The 20,174-nt window shown below is 40.7% G+C and overlaps 1 protein-coding gene across 1 annotated transcript; it reads left to right on the top strand.

Annotated features, from left to right (window-relative positions):
- The first annotated feature begins 2,322 nt into the window (after positions 1 to 2,322).
- On the top strand, positions 2,323 to 3,165 carry LOC108669653 (putative protein TPRXL). Its single transcript, XM_018157047.1, has one exon. The coding sequence runs from the start codon at positions 2,323 to 2,325 to the stop codon at positions 3,163 to 3,165; it is 843 nt and encodes a 280-aa protein (XP_018012536.1).
- The last annotated feature ends 17,009 nt before the right edge of the window (positions 3,166 to 20,174 follow it).

Genomic DNA, 20,174 nt, shown 5'->3' with positions numbered 1-20,174 from the left:
TTTTTTACAAGGTTTGAAACAAAGTCAACTTTTTTTCTGCAAATGATCAATTTAGAGCTAATCTGTATATGAAATTGACAGCGTTTTTCTTGTTACGGAAAGATTATTGATTCATCTTCCAATGCCAGTTCAGTTTTGTAAGCTCAACGAATTCGTTTTTAATCTATGATTTATCGGTTATATTTTGGCGGAGATTAAAATTTTGTTGAAGTGAAAAAAAAAATATTTTGTTAGTGATTAAAGTAATTTGAGGTTATTAAGCTTTTGTAGTGACAAAATTATTTTGGGAATGACTAAAAATTTTCGAGGACAATCTCAGCTTTTTATCCCTTTTACAATATTTTATCATCAATTAAATGTTTTAGGAGCGACATACATAGTTTTAGTGACGATAAAATATTTTCGCGGTGTCTGAAATATTTCACCGCTGCTTAAAGTACTTTAAATTCGACTAATATACTCGGGTGATTCATAAATCATTTTTCTGACCGATAAATATTTTAGATGTGACTAAAGAATTTTTTATCACAGAAGTGATATATTCGAAGAACAGCAATTTGTGATAGTAATACGAGGCCGGGTGACGTAATTAGTTTAGGTGATGAGTTAATTAGTTGTAGTGGACGACGTTAGCAGTAATTGAAGGATGACTCATGCATAAAAGGCCTAACGAGGGAAGAACGAGCCTAATAGACGCAGCCGCTGTCTCATGAGCCGCTCGCTGCAAACGGGCTGAAGACCAACGCAAAAAATCCAGACAGAAATTATGAACTTCAGTGAAAAATCTTTTAGGTTTCGTGGACAGAAAGTTAAACTTTCATTCATTAAATTTTTCGAGTACTTTTTTATTAGTTGGATAAATTACAGGGAAATATGCCAGCAGAAAAATCGGCTATGAACAAGAAAGCACCAAAAAAATTTATTCACATTATTTCAATCACTGAAAAAAATCAGTTGGGATCATTCGAGGATTTTTTATTAATGTGTTATTAGTTGGATAAATTACAGGGAAAACATGCCAGGAGAAAAATCGGCTGTGAACCAGCGCCGAAAGAAATTTGATTCACATTATTTCAACTACTGAAAAAAAACTGTTGGGATTTATGTGAACAGAAATTAAATGGACATGCTTATTCCACACCAATAGACTTATGGAATTATATCGAAAATATTATAATTTAATGATCATAAATACTAGCTAGCTTTGCCGCAATAACTGCTAACAAAGAGATAAATGGTATGAATATTATTTCATAGGTCAATAGAAATATACTAGAACTCTACCACGTTACCCTCTACAACGTTACCCTCTACCACGTTACCCTCTACCACGTTACCCTCTACCAAGTTACCCTCTACCACGTTACCCTCTACCACGTTACCCTCTTGGTCCAGAGTGACAGTCAGGTCCAGAGTGACAGTCAGGTCCAGAGTGACAGTCTGGTCCAGATTGACAGTCTGGTCCAGATTGACAGTCTGGTCCACAGTGACAGTGGGGCCAGGGGTCTACTTTCAGTTTGGTGCATGACAGTCAGGTTTCTCTGCAGGTCATGTCTATTGCAGAGCCATGTTCTTTTCCATGTCTGCCAGCCATATCCCCGCCACTCACCTCATGTTTGTCCTGCAGAGCCATGTTCGTGTTCGCTGGACGACATTTGGCAGCCGCTGGACCCCGCCAGTCACCGCCACCCCGCGCCCGATTCTGACGCCCCGTCGTCCACGGGCTCCCCGTCGTCCACCGTCGCCCGCATATCGCCCACCGCCGCCCACCACGTGTACGTGGGCGTCGTGGTGGGCTTTGGGGTGGGCTTGACCCTCCTGGTAGTGGGCACCGGGGTTGTGTGGTTGGGGAAAAGAAGAAGGAAGAATTCCTCATCTTCCCCACGCATTTTCGGCAAGCCAAGCAGCAACACCATCGACTTGGGGTTCTTGGTGGAGAAATCAGCGCTTAGTTCTTCCTCTTTGGGGCTCGATAGGGCTTCATTCGGTGCACAAGGGGGCGCGTCATCCAGCGGTGGGGCTGGGGGAATGGTTGGGGAGGAAACAATGGTCGGTAGCAGCCACTCTGGAGTTATCCTCTTGGGGGATGATCCAAGACTTCCCCTTGTCCCCTCACGCTCGTGGGGGGAATTGAAAATCGGAGGAACTTCCGAGGTTGAAATGTTGTCCAAAATGACAGACGGTGTTGCCAACGGGCGGTCATCGGCGAAACTGAGCAGCCGAAGCAGCAACAACATATGCAGCTCCAACAACATGATACTGTCTTGTAGAAGCACAAACAACATCAACAACACAAATAGCACAAACAGAGGCACCAACAACATGCATACGAGGAATAATCTTCGCAGTAATACGCTTGTCAACAACAGCAAGAGTATCAACAGCATCGTAGCATACAACAACACAAGCAACACCATCACGCCTTTCAACGGCAAGTGCAACAAGAGCAGTGACAACATTGTCAGCTCATTCCGTGACAACAGTGTCAATACTAACGGTAACAGTAACGGTAGCAGCCGCAGTAACTACCCCGATTATAACTCACACACAATCAGTAACGTTGGTGCTGGTCGAACTGCTAACAGGACCAGTAATAACAGGAAGAACAGTGGTGCGAGCAGGAACAGCAGCAGTGGTAACAACAGGAACAGCAGTAATAGCACCACCAGCAGCACTAACAGACACAGCAGCAGCACCATGAGCACCGACTCTTCCACCCTCAGCAGCAACGAATCACCAACTGTAGGACCATATTTCATCAAACCTCCTTCGAGTTTCGCATCGCATAACTACTCTCCCAATAACCAGGGATTTTGTGGCGGCAGTTTCCCCCAATCCAACTCGAGCTTTTCCCACTCTACGCATTTTCCACCTCCGAATTACTCGACCTCGCGTGGGGAACATTCAACAATCGAAAATTCCGATGAATTCTTCGGGTATTCAACGCCGGCGACGATACCAAGCGTTATGGACTCCAACGTTATCTACACCGCCCCAACGACAACATCCTCGACAAACTCCACCAACACCCACAGGACTGATCCACCTCCCCCACTTCCCCCGAGGTTCATTCCCCAACCTCCACTTCCATCGTCATCCCCACCACCAAAATCTACGGGGGAAGGATCCCCATCAGATGGGGAAATAAGTCTGCATTTCTTCTAGTTTTGTTCCTAGTCCCATACAATCGAGTAGTATATTCAAAATTGCATTCTTATATATGGTTTAATTGAGATATATATCGAACATTTGCTACATCAAATAGTTCAACCTATTATGGAAAAATTATTTTTATTTTAGAAACTCGTACCATTTTTGATTTGGTTCTGCAAATGAGTTTTTTATGAAGGTAAAATTACATGTTAATTTTCATGATAAAATTATGAACAACTCAATGGTTTCTTAATAAACTCCTAAGCCTTCTTAGACCTAAAATATGTGTCAGGTAACGACCCTTAACAATTGTTAACTTCTAAACTAATACATGTCTTTTTATGTATTAATAATAATCATACTAAGGTACCTGTCTAACCTTAATCTCAACATCTGTTAACCTTTTCTCACTTCACACGCCTAAATGGTAATATTCATATCATGGTCCCGTCTAACCTTTTCATCATCACCAGTTACCCTCCTTCTCACTTCACACACATACATGATAATATTCATACCAAGGTAACTGTCTAACCTTGACCTTAGCACCTGTTGACCAAATTCTTCATACACAGAGAACTATACAGCCGTATTTTCGGGGGACAGTAAAGCATCCACAACAAGAACTTGCATCCTAAAATAGAGGCAACATATATGGCCGCTATTCCCTTCGAGGCTGAAAGTCCCACAGTCTTGACCACCCTACACTCGGGGAGGAAAGATCAAAGCTGAAGAAATTAATCACATCTCATTAATTTATTTTTATAGATATAATAATTCACAGTTATTAGAAGTCTTAAAGCTAAATTTGTTAAACTGTAGCAGCATAATTGGTTATACAAGTTAAAGTTCCATCTGGGCTTGGCTGACTATGTAAGTTAAAGCTAATATTTACTTTTCAGTGAGCGTCTCACGGACATGAAGTTTGGGATAATTATATCCATTTGAGGTAATTGTATGCCTTTGGGGTAATTTTATCCATTTCTTCCGTAAACAACGCGGTTCCATTTTCAACTTATTACATTCTGCAGCAACACATTTCCCAACCCATTTCCCCAGGCACTGAATACCACTTGAACCTACTTGATCAAACAAAACATGAATACAAGACATTACGTTCAGCCACTTCAGGGTTAACCTCTTTTGATGTTCCTTATGATTAACCGTTTGTAAAGAATATTTAGTGTAAGCTAACCCACAGTTTTGCATCTCTATATAAGTTAAGCATTACCGAGACTGCAGCTCCTGTAAGAAACAATAATTTCCATTGCATGGAAAGTTCATTTCTGCATTTCTACTGGAAGGGCATCTTAAAAGGCAGATCTACTTGAAGAGTAGACTTCTACATGAGAGGCAGATTTCTACTCTAAGAGCAGGATTATATTGAAACAGGAAATATCTACTAGGGAGGGCATGTTTCTACTGGTTTTGAGATTTCTAATTGACATGAATATTTCTACTTGACAGGAAGATTTCTAATTGACATGAAGATTTCTACTTAACAGGAAGATTTTTTCTTGAAAGGGAGATTTCTACTATAAAAGCAGGCTCCTACTGAGAAAACCAATTTCTACAATGAAATACAAATTTCTACCGGCAAGGGACATTTCCACCAGCCATTTCTGTCTCTACAATACCCTCAACTTCGCCCTGGCTCCAACATTACCATTATATGTGATATGCAGTGTCGCTGCATTGTACTCTTGTTACATTAACCTTTACTGTACGGAACTTGTCTACTTATTATCAATAAGAAATAAATACTGTCGATGCCTACGAATACCTTCGTTTCTTCTATATGTCACTAATTTGTAATAATTTCCTATGATACCAGTCCTCAATATTACGCCTACTCTCTAACCTAATTATTTAGTTTACCCATTATATTGTAAGAATATGGGTCACTTCCCATTATATCTGTATTTGGATTATCATTACTTCGAATTAGATATTACTTTCTCATTCCTATTTATGGTGCATAATTAGTGGCATGCCATTTATGGCGTGAATTTTGTGGCATGCTATTTATGGTGTGCACATTGTGGCATACTATTTATGGTGTACACTTTGTGGCATGCTACAAATATTATGTCATCCAAAACATTGTATTTATGTTCCACAACATATGGCATATCTGTATGAATATGGCAATTCTACCATATAACTCATGGATTCTTCATTTCCTTTTCCCCTTCTTATTTACCAATGAATTCCGACTCCTATTACCCCGTGAATTCCCATTCTTATTTCTCAGTGAATTTCCACTCCTACTACCCCTTCAATTCCCATTCGTATTCTCCAGTGAATTCCCACTCCGATTCCCAGCGAACTCCCACTCTTATTCCCCCGCGAATTCCCCTTCCTATTCCCCGTGACCCGTGAACGCCCACACCCATTCCCCTGTGAATTTCTATTCTTATTCCGCCGTGAATTCCCGTTCCTAGTCCCGTTGAATTCGCACTGAATTGAATTCCGATGAATTCCTACCCCGCTCCCCAAATCCAAGATGTAAATAAGAAATTCGCTTCCTTGGCGACGCTCAATAATTTCTTCTTGAACGTCTCTTTGGATAATTGGTTGATTAATTAATTGATCATTGAATTAAAAAATCAGACTATGTTTATAGCCGACCATTTTTTATGTATTGGACTATTTAATTGGTCTTATTTACCCTGCCAATAGATTATCGAAGTTTTCTTTTATCAGTCCAGTTCTATAGTAGATTGATTAACTGAATATATGATTTATTAATGCTAATGACTATATTTCTGGATTAGAATTCATTTGATTATGCAATGAAACGGTTAATTAATTAATTGATTATGTCACGAGAGATTGTATGTTTCAACTATTGTGAATTAATACCATAGTAATTAAATAGCGGGTAATTACCGTCATGAGCTTCTAGTAACTGGTAAGTTGTAGGTAATCCTAGAGCTAAAGTAGTGGCAAAACTAAATATTCTCAACTAGATCTTTTATTTCTAAACAATCATCATTTATCTAGATATTAATTCCAATGCTTGCTTAAGCTGTGCATTCTAGATACCATATTTAGTTACTTCAAGTGTACCGGTAACTTCGATACTATTCCTGCATCAAACGGGCATAGTTATCTTGAATGTCATCTAAACGTTCAATGGACAGGAATATTCTCTTCTTAATTTGAATGAATAATTTAAAAATCATCGATAAAATACACATGTACAAACTGGAATCTGAAAAAGCTCCAATTATTAAATAAACAGCCGGAATTTTTCATTCTAATGCTGGCAAAATTTAACTAGGTATTCAAGCTTTCCTATTATATTCCCCCCCCCTATTTAGCTAGACACCGGATATACATTGTACCTAGTGCATATATAAATCCCTTCTGGCCCGAATCCCGTCTTTTCAAGCCCAGCTAAAAGTATTGTTCCTAATTATTTTATTTAAATAAAGTAACGTTTAAATTCATATTCATCACTGAACTCTCGTTCAGCTTCTGTTTTTGGAATTTAGAGAACACGTGAAGATTTTTTTCAATATAACTTACAATGGTCATTCATTATATTAATTATAAATCGATTTCAGGTATGAACTCATCGATCACTTTTCATTCAATATATCAAATTTAAACAATTGAAAACGAAGGTTCTGCTTTAAACCCTGGTTATATCTCGACCCTCTTTGTATCCTAGATACGCGCCCCAACAGCCCCCTTTATAAGTCGAGGCGCCAGGCTTCAACAGACAAACATGTACACAAATTTTAGGAAAATATTAAAGTTATTTTGAAAAATATATAGCTTGTGGTAAACCTGCTCTGCAGCGTCAGCAAGTGTACGGCAAACTGTCGCAGGGTGGCCCAGTGGTTAAAGTTCAGGGGCCATACTTTCAAAACTCGCTAAGCGAACGTAAGTACTTACGCTCTATTATCTTGTCTATGATTGGTGGATTTTGCTTGAAAGGCCGTCAATGATTGGCTGATGAACTTACGATCTCTTAACTTTTTTGAAAGTTTAGGCCCAGAGTACCAAGATTGGCGCAGAGAGGTGCGGGTTCGATCCCAGCTCTGTGCGCCAGTTTCTGGTCAGAATCGGCGAGGAGGCCGGGCGGTTGAGCAAAGCAAAATTGTAACAGTGAGTTGTGAGTTTGAGACAGCAACAAGTTGTGAATGTTCTGCGATGTTTAGAATCGGCGACAGGCCTACTGCCTAATAAACGCTGAAACCGCTATTTCATTGAATGACGCTCAACTTTCACTTTAACGTTCACTCGTAAGTTCACACGAACGTTCATGCGTAAGTTTACTCGTTAGTCCACACGAACGTTCACTCGTAAGTTAATACGAACGTTCACACAAACGTTTACTCTAACGTTCACGCGAACGTTCACTCGTTAGTCCACACGAACGTTGACGCGTAAGTTCACGCGTAAGTTCACGCGAACGTTCACTCGTAAGTTCATTCGAACGTTCATTCGTAATTTCACGGGAACGTTCACGCGTAAGTTCACACGAATGTTAGCTCTAACGTTCACACGAACGTTCACTCGAACAGCAGTCGTTAAAGTTCTTTCACTTTCATGTTTTCTTTGTTCTTCTCACAGAATTATGACTGGAAGTGCATCAAGCCTATCAATCGGTGCAATCTTCGAATGAGGTTTATTTCCTGCTGATTGATGTCCTCTTCCTGCAATGAAATTTGGTTTATTTTAACATTAGTTATTAATCATGAATCGGCAAATAAAATTCTATTTCAAATTTAAAATTCTTTTTTTAATTTAAAAAGTAGGGAAATTTTCTTAGCAGTTCCAAACTGTTTAAAATGCTCATGACAATCTAAGACAACTTATATATCAGCTTAGTTTTTAGCCAACCATAGAAGAAGTATATACATATATCTATATATTCATGGCGTAATTAGAATGCTGACCATGCATGTCTGGCTTGATTAGCATCTTCAATTATTAAGCTATAATTGAAGATAATTAGAATATATAGTCTCACCATCACGCTAATCGTGATACTTCGCAACCAATGACTTTCCACAGACTTGCTGAGTTGTTTTTTTTTACACTTAATGGGTTTACCTCACAATTAAAAAGGTTCCTATTATGAACAATCATATGTTTTAATATGGACGGGACACCAGATATTAGTGGTTTATTATATAAGTTGAACTTATATATCAAATTGGTGATCTTGCACTATCCTGATGATCTTGGAGTAAATTAATCATCATCGATTTGGCGGGGGATTTCAATTGGGGATCTTCTAAAAGTAAGACGGCCTACTCAAAATAATTTAAAGTAGGCCGTCATCAAGTTAAAAAATTCAAATTAATTTTCTTTTACATTCATTCAAGTGGTCTTCTTACGTTAAATCAATGTTTTTTTTAAAAGTAATGTTGTGATCTTCAAATTTCAATTGGCGTTCTCTCACTTTAATCTGGCGATCTTCTCACCTGAATTACTGATCTTACTTTAATCTGGCGATCTTCTCACCTGAATTACTGATCTTACTTTAATCTGGCGATCTTCTCACCTGAATTACTGATCTTACTTTAATTTACCGATTTTCTAGAGATTTTCTCGCCACATCTCGCTTCCAGTCTTGCGTATCCTTCTATCCTTTGACCCAAGGATACATATTGGGTACGCGGTACTTAAACTTGCGTATCAAACATGCTTGTTGTGCGTTGAATCAAACACCGTATCAAACAATAGCAAATATCAAACAATTGTTATATTCCTAGTGTACAAACAGCGTTTTCAGTAGTGAAGTATTTTTGTAAGCTTCTAAGTAATAGGCATGTGAATAGGCCTGTATTAAGGCTGCTCTGCATTACGCATATCATAATAAACTAAATTAGCAACTGGAACTTATTTGCGGCATTGAAGTGATGGAAGCTTTGATTTCAAATTAATTGTATGATAAAATGTATTTATTTTCTAGGTAGAGGTCATGTCTAGTCATTTGTTAGTGTTTGTTAATGAATTTTTCCAGCGAAAGAGAAAAGAAATTCGAAATTCAACTCGGTTATTGTAAAACTCCGTTTATTTTATAACCTACCAAGGAATCTACGTATAATATAATGTATTGTTTGTAAACAATTAGTTTGTTTTTTTTGCAAAATTTAAACATTGAGTTAATTGATTACTTCAAATTTGAAGGCCTACATGTGAGGATTATTAAGAAATTTTAATTACGTACTTTATAATTAATGCCCAAATGCTCAATAGACTTCGGATCTTCAAATGATGACAATAATCGAGCATTAGGTTCATGATAATATGTTACATTTTTCAAGTTCATGATAAATGTTATTTACCATGTTCATGATAAATGTGATGAATGTATTCGGCCTCTTAAAAATTACCCAAGATTATGAATATATGCTAAATTCAATGTTCCGATGTTTCTGTAGCTGCCCGGCTTGTATGAAAATCAGAAAATATTTTCGATTTTGATCTATTAAATTTATAGTGTAAATGTCTAACGTAGAGAATACCCCCATCCCTCCCTTCCATCTATGCCTTATCCAAAAGTAATTAGAAAACAAGTCGCGCTAACTGCTTGCTTCGCTGGATGAATGAGGTATTCATTCATTAGATATTCATTATTCTGGGTAATTCATCACGAGTCGCTTTAGGTTACAGAAGTTGTACTTTTAAAAAATAATTACCTGTTCATACCCACGTCAGGAAATTACTGATGAGTGATGACTTCTCAAGCCAAACCCATCAATCAGGGACAATAAATCGGTCGCTATGTTTGATTGGACCGCTACGTGTACTTGGGCCGCTACGTGTACTTCAGAGAGTTTTGTTAGTGCATGCGGGCCTGTTTTCGAAATGCATTTGTATCATGCATTTATTAATGCCTTTATCCGAACAAATGTCTGCGTCAGAGTTAACATCTCTCAGATTCTAAGCGTGCAATAAATTAGAGCAATTACTTTTTCAAAAATTATTGCGATCGTTTCATTATAGTCAGCACAGACTAAATTGGTAAGATTAAACTGATATTAGAAAATCAAAAAATTTAATTTTTTCGAGGAATAAAATAAAAAGAAAACACACCATGTTAGCTGTAAAGTTACTTATAAAATAAATAAAACAACTTGTGGAGCAGCTTATTTAAAATAGACAGAGCTCATACTGAAACAAAGAAAATTTCAAAAAGCTTATTCTTTGATTTAATAGTTAAAAAACGAAATAATGGCATGCGAATAGCCCAATTTCAAATCAACTAGAAAGTAGGATTTAGTGGCTAACCATTCCTCAAAGCCCCCGAATTGATTGTTAACTGTGAGGATTCAACGAGTTATTTTCAAAGAACTTTGTGACCATTTATACCTAATCGATTATTATTAATCATAGCCCCACCCCTTCCCTTCCGTGTCTGCAATTAAGATTGTCGTGTGGCCCGAGGCTGGCTGTTGAAATAGGACATTTTTTCTGGAGTTACAGCATGTTAACCTTGTAGGTTGTTGGGTAAACTGTTTAGCCAAAAGGTAAACAGTCAGGTATCAGCCAAGAGAGTAAACTGTCAGCAATCAGCCAAGAGGGTAAACTGTCAGCAATCAGCCAAGAGGATGAACTGTCATTATTCAGCCAAGAGGCTAAACTAGCAGCAATCAGCCAAGAGGGTAAACTGTCAGCTATTTTATTGTACCCAACCATTTGTTCATTGCAATAAAGTGTCGATAATTGGACTATTGAATTATTCCATCCTTGTCTAATGGTTAGTGGTAAGATCAAAGGTTAGTGATAAGATCAATTGTCAGTGGTGAGATCAATGGTCAGTGGTGAGATAAATTAATGGTCAGTGGCAATAAGATCAATGGTCAGTGGCAATAAGATTAATGGTCAGTGGTAAGATCAATAGTCAGTGGTAAGATCAATAGTCAGTGGTAAGATCAATGGTCAGTGGTAAGATCAATTGTCAGTGGTGAGATCAATGGTCAGTGGTGAGATCAATTAATGGTCAGTGGCAATAAGATCAATGGTCAGTGGCAATAAGATTAATGGTCAGTGGTAAGATCAATAGTCAGTGGTAAGATCAATTGATTAAATTGGGATTTTTAAGTATATTATATATATATAGAGAGAGAGACGTTTCCTATCGTCTCATATCTTTTAAAGTTGGGTGAATCGAAGTGATTACTCCACCAAATTTACGTTACGTTCAGGTTCAGGTTTAAGATACCGGTATTCATTACTTATCGTTTTGTCAGGTGGTTGCCGAGTGGCACTTGATAATTGGCACGATGAAAAGGTTCTCTTTTTGGAAGCGTTACGGCAAAGAAAATACAGAGAGAGGGTTGTAATGAAACACTGATACATTTCATATTAAATTGATAAATTTCAAGTTCACATCCTACTTTAACAAATATCTCTAGTGTGAAAAAGGTGAGCTGAACATAATCAAAAGTGAGAACCTATCAGTTTACATACGTTGATCAATTGCTGTTCCGTTGAGCCGTACGACCGTTGCAAACGACCGTATTGTACACGCACACTATGCGGCCGTAGGTTGAGCGGCCGTACCGCTGCTGTATTCTCGCGTCTTCTTAACAGTTGCTCTTAATGGTTACTGGTAAGATCAATAGTTACTGGTAAGATCAATAGTCAGTGGTAAGATCAATAGTCAGTGGTAAGATCAATGGTCAGCGGTAAGATCAATGGTTACTGGTAAGATCAATGGTCAATGGTAAGATCAATAGTCAGTGGTAAGATCAATGGTTATTGTTAAGATCAATAGTCAGTGGTAAGATCAATGGTCAGTGGTAAGATCAATGTTCAGTGGTAAGATCAATGGTCAGCGGTAAGATCAATGGTTACTATTGTTGGACTGGTAAGATCAATGGTTACTGCCTGGTAAGATCAATAGTCAGTGGTAAGATCAATAGTCAGTGGTAAGATCAATGTTCAGTGGTAAGAACAATGGTCAGTGGTAAGTTCAATGGTTAGTGCCTGGTAAGTTAACAACCGACTATGCTTGATATATATAGGGGAAATGCTCGATGATGAGAGACCGCCTGCTTCTGAAAGACATATCGAGGCTGCCTGGCGAGGAAAATGTAAATTTTATTCTATTACCAGTGGTTACAGTTCAGAGTACCAGGATTAGCGCAGAGAGGCGCGGGTTCGATCCCAGCTCTGTGCGCCAGTTTCTGGTCAGAATCGGCGAGGAGGCCGGGCGGTTAAGCACAGCAGAATTGTAGCCTGTCTCTTATACACATCTAGATGTGTATAAGAGACAGGAGTGGTTCTTGTCGATTCACAAGTAGGCTTTACATTGCTATATGCATGCCTTTTAATTAGTTACAACTACATAGGACAATAATTAACTACATAAAAACTACAATAATTTAGATTTGTAGCCGCAGTTTATTAACTTTAGAGATCGAATATTTCCTTTGTGATTTCATTTTGGCAACATATCCTAGAATTGAAGATTGCGAACGCGGGATCTCATGGACCTGTCNTATTTTCTCCTTTTTAGTCCGTTGCTACACATGAAAAACGTTGTTGCGAGCCAATTTACTTGACTTGACGTACGTATCGATGATACGCAGCGTATCATCGATATACGCAGTCTAAACACGAATATCCTCTCGAGGATGACGTGCATTAAAGGTTCCCAACCCCTGCTTGTGAGTTCCTTTAGAGTTTAGAGTTTATAACTACTGCACAAAGGTCAGTCATCCTACATAATATTTATTTTATTTCAGTTGGCCACGCAAATGCACGAAAGAAAATTTGTTTTGAAGTTCTGTAGAAAATTGTATTCGAGGGGATACATTGTTGTTCCCGTATTTATCTGGGTGCGTTATCGACATTTCATTGAATAAATACGCCTGGAAACGTGCAACAAATTATTGGTTATTGTATTGTCATCGCCCATCGGGAGCTGAGCTTCCCTAAAAGTTTCAGAGCGCTAGCTAGCGGGAAAGTTGGTGAAATATCGATTGCAAGATTTGATCATCACAAACAAACAGACGGACACGAAAGCGAGCTGAGAAAAACATGGTAAAAACAGGTCCTTCTACCGGATCTTTTCCAAACTGTCGACAGTTTGAAATAACTACTAGACTTCCACTGGGTTTGATATGGTGCTAGGCATTCAAGTCTGAACATATATTTCTTCATATCTTTATCTAGTCTGTTTTGAACAATAATAACAATAGTATTTCTATTATATAACGTAACGAGAAGATATTAGCTAAGGGAGAGCAAGATGACATCTATTGGGCAGCTACGGAGGAAAGGACTAGCCAAAGACACAAGGAATAAAACGCTGATATAACGAAGGATAGGAATAAAGAAAGATGATAAGCAGTAACGGATAACAGAAATAACGAATTTTGAAAATAACGGAAGTCTGGAACACACATCAACTTCACGCTGTACAGTGAAGGTGTGGAGAGTGGAAGTGTGTGGAGTGGGGGTGTGGAGTCTTGAGTTACAGACAGGCAGCCTTGAGTTACACACAGACAGCCTTGAGTTACACAGAGGCAGCCTTGAGTTACACACAGGCAGCCTTGAGTTACACACAGGCAGCCTTGAGTTACACACATGTAGCCTTCAGTTACACACAGGCAGCCTTGAGTTACACACAGACAGCCTTGAGTTACACACAGGCAGCCGTGAGTTACACACAGACAGCCTCGAGTTACACACAGGCAGCTTTAGTTACACACAGGCAGCCTTCAGTTACACACAGGCAGCCTTCAGTTACACACAGGCAGCCTTGTGTTACACACAGACAGCCTTGAGTTACACACAGGCAGCCTCCAGTTACACACAGACAGCCTTGAGTTACACACAGGCAGTCTTGAGTTACACACAGACAGCCTTGAGTTACACACAGGCAGCCTTCATTTACACACAGGCAGCCTTGAGTTACACACAGGTAGCCTCTAGTTACACACAAGTAGCCTTGAGTTACACACAGGCAGCCTTCAGTTACACACAGGCAGCCTTGAGTTCCTCACAGGTAGCCTTGAGTTCCACACAGCCAGCCTTTAGTTACACACAGGCAGCCTTGAGTTACACACAGGTAGCCTTCAGTTACACACAGGCAGCCTTGAGTTACACACAGGCTAGGCAGCCTTCAGTTACACACAGGCAGCCTTCAGTTACACACAGGCAGCCTTCAGTTACACACAGGCAGCCTTGAGTTACACACAGGCAGCCTTGAGTTACACACAGGCAGTCTTGAGTTCCACACAGGTAGCCTTGAGTTAATTAATCTCTGTTTAACATTAACATAATTAACATATTAACATTAACACATAACATTAACATAATTTAAAAACTCCTTCAAATCTACATTTAACTGAGAAAAATCGTATATCTGTTCTCTAATTTTGTTGTATGGTTATCATTGCCGATTTTTTGTCTTCCGTAAGCCGAATTATTTTAAAAGCGAATTATAATCTGTTTGAATGAGCATGCGTTGGACAGTCTCGTGTTACACAAGTTCAGAGTCTCGTGTTTCACAAGTTACATAGTCTCGTGTTTAACTAGTTACACACTCTACTGTTTCCCCTTGCGTGGGAAGTAGGTAGGAATACCCTCGTGTGCTACCCTCTTACCCTCGTGTGCTACCCTCTTACCCTCATGTGCTACCCTCTTACCCTCATGTGCTACCCTCATACCCTCATGTGCTACCCTCATACCCTCATGTGCTACCTCTTATCCTCGTGTGCTACCCTCATACCCTGGTGTGCTACCTCATACCCTCGTGTGCTACCCTCTTACCCTCGTGTGCTACCCTCTTACCCTCGTGTGCTACCCTCATAGCCTCATGTGCTACCCTCTTACCCTCGTGTGCTACCCTCATACCCTCGTGTGCTACCCTCTTACCCTCATGTGCTACCCTCTTACCCTCGTGTGCTACCCTCTTACCCTCATGTGCTACCCTCATATCTCGTGTGCTGCCCTCATACCCTCGTGTGCTACCCTCATAGACATGGCCCCCGATCTCTGCCGCGTTTACGTCGTGGGGATACCCTGGCCTGCGCGTCAGCCGGGTGCCCGGTATACTCGTGGGCCAGGCCGGATGGAGGCCCTTCCCTACCTACTCCATTTTTTCGCCTAAGGGTCGGGGAACCTCGGCCTCCCCTTCCCCCTACCCACATCTTTGGCCGCTTATCCTCGGGACACCTTACGCCCTACCCTCATCTCACCTCTTCTTCCTGCTCGTCCTTCTCTTCCTAACTCAGGGTATCCATCCAAACCCTGGCCCGCATCCCTGCTCAGTCTGCTCCCTCCCAGTTACATGACGAGGTTACTCGTTATTGTGCTCCAGGTGCAACGCCTGGACCCACAAGCGGTGCTCCGGCCTGCGCACCATCCATTTATACTCCGCAGACTGGATCTGTCCTACGTGCACACGGTCTGACTTGATCCCAGCCAGACCCCGCTCCCCCTCGCCCCCTGGCCTCTCTCCTCGCTGGCCTCCACTCGCCTCTGCATTCTCCAATGGGATCCAATTCAGCGCGGCTGAGCTGGCTGCCTACCTCGCCCAGCAAAATGTTGCGATTACTTGTCTCCAGGAGAGGAGACAAAATTATCCGCTGCATCCCGCCCCCTCCTCTCCCCGGATACGCGCTGGAGCGCAGGGACCGCCCCGGGGGTCACGGTGGCGGTCTGCTTATCCTGATCCGCCACGACGTCCCGTACATCGGGCGTAACATCTCCTCCCCTCAAGGGCGGCGACACCACCATGGAGGCCACAGCAATCTCTACTCCTCTTAATGGCTCCCCTCTCTGTATTATCAATGTATACATCCCAGCAGCCTCCTAGTGGGCAGCTTTAACGCCCATCACCCCTCCTGGTTCTCCCATCTTGAGGACCAGCTAGAGAGCAGCAACGAGAGGGACCACCATCGGTGACTTCATCTCTGGCTCTCTCTTTGCTTTCCTCAACTAGGACTAGCCGACCCGCCTTCCCTCCCTTGGTCCGCCCTCCTCTCCTGACCGTAGAGGAAATTCATCCGGCACGGCAGCAGCGGCCAATCTTCGTTGGTCCGCAGCTCCACGTCAGCAGTTATGTAGCCAATAAGTAGACGTAGGTAGCCTTATAGTCATTAGCTCGTTGAAACTCGTGGGAGGTGGAACGCGCACTTTTTGTTCTACTCTCGGGTAAGCTGTAGTTACACTTAGTTCTAACGTCAATCTGAATTCACTTAGGCCAGATTAGTGCTCGTGATAGTACATTCCGACCAATTAACTAGGTTCTCTTGTCCGTTCTAAATATGCTAACCCTGGCTCCTCAACATATGCTTGATATTTGGATGCGAATAACCATAAATCGGTGATTGTTAACCCAGGTACTCCTTGCTATAGATAGACCTCCTGACTGGCCACTAAGGGGCTACTTAACCACGAGTAATACGAACTGGCTCCACCTCGTCCATATCCAAATCTATATCCACATCCTCGTCCTCATCCTCCTACCCTGGCGCTTTAAGCTTAGAACTCAGCCGCACCACTTGCGTCTTGGTAAAACCTTGCGTCCTGGTGGAACCTTGCGTCCTGGTGGAACCTTGCGTACTGGTGGAACCTTGCGTCCTGATGGAACCTTGCGTCCTGGTGGAACCTTGCGTCCTGATGGAACCTCGCGTCCTGGTGGAACCTTGCATCGTGGTGGAACCTCGTATCCTCGTGGAACCTTGTATCCTGGTGGAACCTTGCGTCCTGATGGAACCTTGCGTCCTGGTGGAACCTTGCGTCCTGGTGGAACCTTGCGTCCTGATGGAACCTCGCGTCTTGGTGGAACCTTGCTTTGCATCCTGGTGGAACCTTGTATCCTGGTGGAACCTTGTATCCTCGTGGAACCTTGTATCCTCGTGGAACCTTGTATCCTGGTGGAACCTTGCGTCCTGATGGAACCTCGCGTCCTGGTGGAACCTTGCATCCTGGTGGAACCTTGATACCCCGGCGATCTTGCTACCTCTGCTGTTCAAGGTCACCTGTCACCTGACCTCCTTTACTTTTCCTGCTTAATTTCTATTGTTTATTAAATGCTAAGTAAGTTACGCGTGTTTCGTTTTGCATCCTGTGACGAGGCCTGCTTGCATTAGTGCGACTGCGGTGGATTCCTTGGCCGAACTAACCCTGGACCGTAACTGGAATTTCCAGCTGCTCTGGACTACGGTTGGAGTAGTGGTCCCGAATTCCTTTACACTGACCTTGCCATCATTACCGGGCATCTGCTACTCAACACTTCTGGACTACTCAGGTCGCACTGAACTCCGACCACTCACCTATCTTGATTCATTTACCTCCCTCCATTGATTCCCTGGTCCGCCCGCTCTTATAACTTCAAGAAAGCGGACCGGCCCGCCTTCACGGCAGCAGTTGAGGCAGCGCTCGAGGCGGTCCCTCCCCCCACCTCGTGCGGAGGCGAGTCGATCCTCAGATGCGTCCTGGCGGCTGCTGCCAAGCAGCACATCCCTGCTGACTTTCGAAATGAAAACCCCCGCAGTCAACCCTGGCACCCAGTGGCTTATAGAGGAAGGGGGTTATTCACCGCCTTCTGTAAACATATCACCTCCATCACTCCGCACTCTCAAAACCCAACCACCCACCACTATATGCATCGAATTTGGACTGAGCATCTCCTCGACTTCTCTCCCTTCACCCCCGACATGGTGAAGCTCGCCATTAGAGCCGCCAACAATTCTTCCGCTCAGGGTCCAGACGGCGTCACGGTCCTTCATCTCAAGCATCTTGACCCACCAGGCCTTCAGTTCCTTACCCACGTCTTTAATATCGTCGTACCCACGGATGTTGTCGTACTATCTGTCGCTATAATCATGAAATTTTCTTTGTTGTTTACAAAATTATTCCGCCACCAGGAATCTTTACATTTAAATACAACATTATTTACAGTTATAATAATGATGCTTTGCTTAAAATTCATTTTCTAACGCTAAATTTAATATGCACATGGCAGTTTGTTCAAATGAAAGGTGTATCGTACGTCTGACAGGCACTAGCACGACCAATGGACAGGAAGCGCGCCTATTGTCCGTTCCTAGCACGGCTGCACGCATGAATTTTCAACGTAATCATAAACACTACGTTATTTTTATTCAAATTTGAACGAATTCTCTCTCTTGACAATAGACGTTTTTTTTGTCAAATATTATCAGATTAACCGTTACCGAACTTTAATTTCTCGCAAAGCATGAACTTGTCAAAATTTTCTAAGTTCAAGCAACAAAAAAAATATACAACGAAAAGGACTACAAGCATTATTCAATGTACGATTCATCAACCAATCATATGATTATTTACTGATTATTACTACAAAGGTTGAATAAAATAACAATGGCGAACGAAAACATTTCTTTAAATATAAGGCGATGTTCGAAACATCAAAACTATGCCATATTTGCCTCCATGTTTCCCAGGCATTAGTGACAACTTATAAGTATATAAGTCTTAATCATTCAATAATAACACCAACTTGACAGTTTCATTCGTTTTCCGTAGATTTATTCAGCATTTTACGATACGATCCGCGTGATGAAGATAGTGATTAGAAGTGATAATGAATGAAGTGCTAATGAATGAAGTGATAATGAATGAAGTGCTAATGAATGAAGTGATAATGAATGAAGTGATAATGAATGAAGTGATAATGAATGAAGTGATAATGACTGAAGTGATAATGGATGAAGCAATAATGAATGAAGCGATAATGATTGAATAAAGCGAGATGTTGTAAAATCAAGAAAGATAATGAACAAGCGAAAAAAAAATAAGAATTGCAATAGGGAAATGGTCAATGGCAAAAAAAGATCACTGTAAATTTATTGTTAATTAACGAAAAGTATCAACGTATCGTTACAGTGGCGGGAAGTGGTCTCAAAGAGGACAGGAAATGTTGTTGAAATGTTGAACAGGTCGCGTATGACTGGATAGCCATCATGTTAACTACATATGACACGTATAAATGAAAATCTTTGTAAGGGTAAAATACGCAAGCGACCATGTCACCCATAGTGAATCATATGATCATGTCAACTACACATGACACAAACAAATATAAATCCTTATCAACTAAAATACGCAAGCGACCATGTCACCCATAGTAAATACATATGATCATGTCAACTACATATGGCACAAACAAATATAAATCCTTATCAACTAAAATATGCAAGCGACCATGTCACCCATAGTAAATACTAGCAACGCAAGCGATCGAGTTTAGACACCATGTGCAACAAGAAGATGGTGAGTTCAAGTTGAGATGAGGTATTCTTCACAGGAATAACTGTTAGTCACAAAATGTATAATTATTTTTTTGCTTGCATCAATAAATTTTACAACATTTTATTTAGTGGATCTGAACTTGGAATTTCGAACAGGAACTCGAAAATTTCGAACATTCGAACAATTAATACAGAGCAAAAAGTTGATACAGACCAAATAATACAGAGCAAAAAGTTGATACAGACCAAATAATACAGACCAAAGAAGTTAATACAGACCAAAAAATTGATACAGATGAAAAAATTAATACAGACCAACATAGTAAATACAGACCAAAAAGTTAATACAGATCAAAAAATTAATACAGACCAACAAAGTAAATACAGACCAAAAAAGTTAATACAGACCAAAAAGTTAATACAGACCAAAAAGTTAAAACAGACCAAAAATTCAATACAGACCACAAAGTTAATACAGACCACAAAGTAAATACAGACCGAAAAAGTTAATAGACCAAAAAGTTAATACAGACCAAAAAAGTTAATACAGACCAAAAAGTTAATACGGACCAAAAAGTTAATAGAGATCAAAAAGTTAAAACAGACCAAAAATTCAATACAGACCACAAAGTTAATACAGACCAAAAAGTTAATACAGACCAAAAAGTTAATACAGATCAAAAAGTTAAAACAGACCAAAAATTCAATACAGACCACAAAGTTAATACAGACCAAAAAGTTAATACAGACCAAAAAGTTAATACAGACCACAAAGTTAATACAGACCACAAAGTTATTACA

Source organism: Hyalella azteca, unplaced genomic scaffold, assembly GCF_000764305.2.
Source record: "Hyalella azteca isolate HAZT.00-mixed unplaced genomic scaffold, Hazt_2.0.2 contig963, whole genome shotgun sequence".
NCBI lineage: Eukaryota > Metazoa > Arthropoda > Malacostraca > Amphipoda > Hyalellidae > Hyalella > Hyalella azteca.
This window is presented reverse-complemented; position numbering and strand designations above follow the sequence as displayed.

What these genes read in the sequence shown, in the direction of transcription:
- LOC108669653 (XM_018157047.1), top strand. Translation starts at nt 2,323, where the DNA reads ATGCATACGAGGAATAATCTTCGCAGTAATACGCTTGTCAACAACAGC.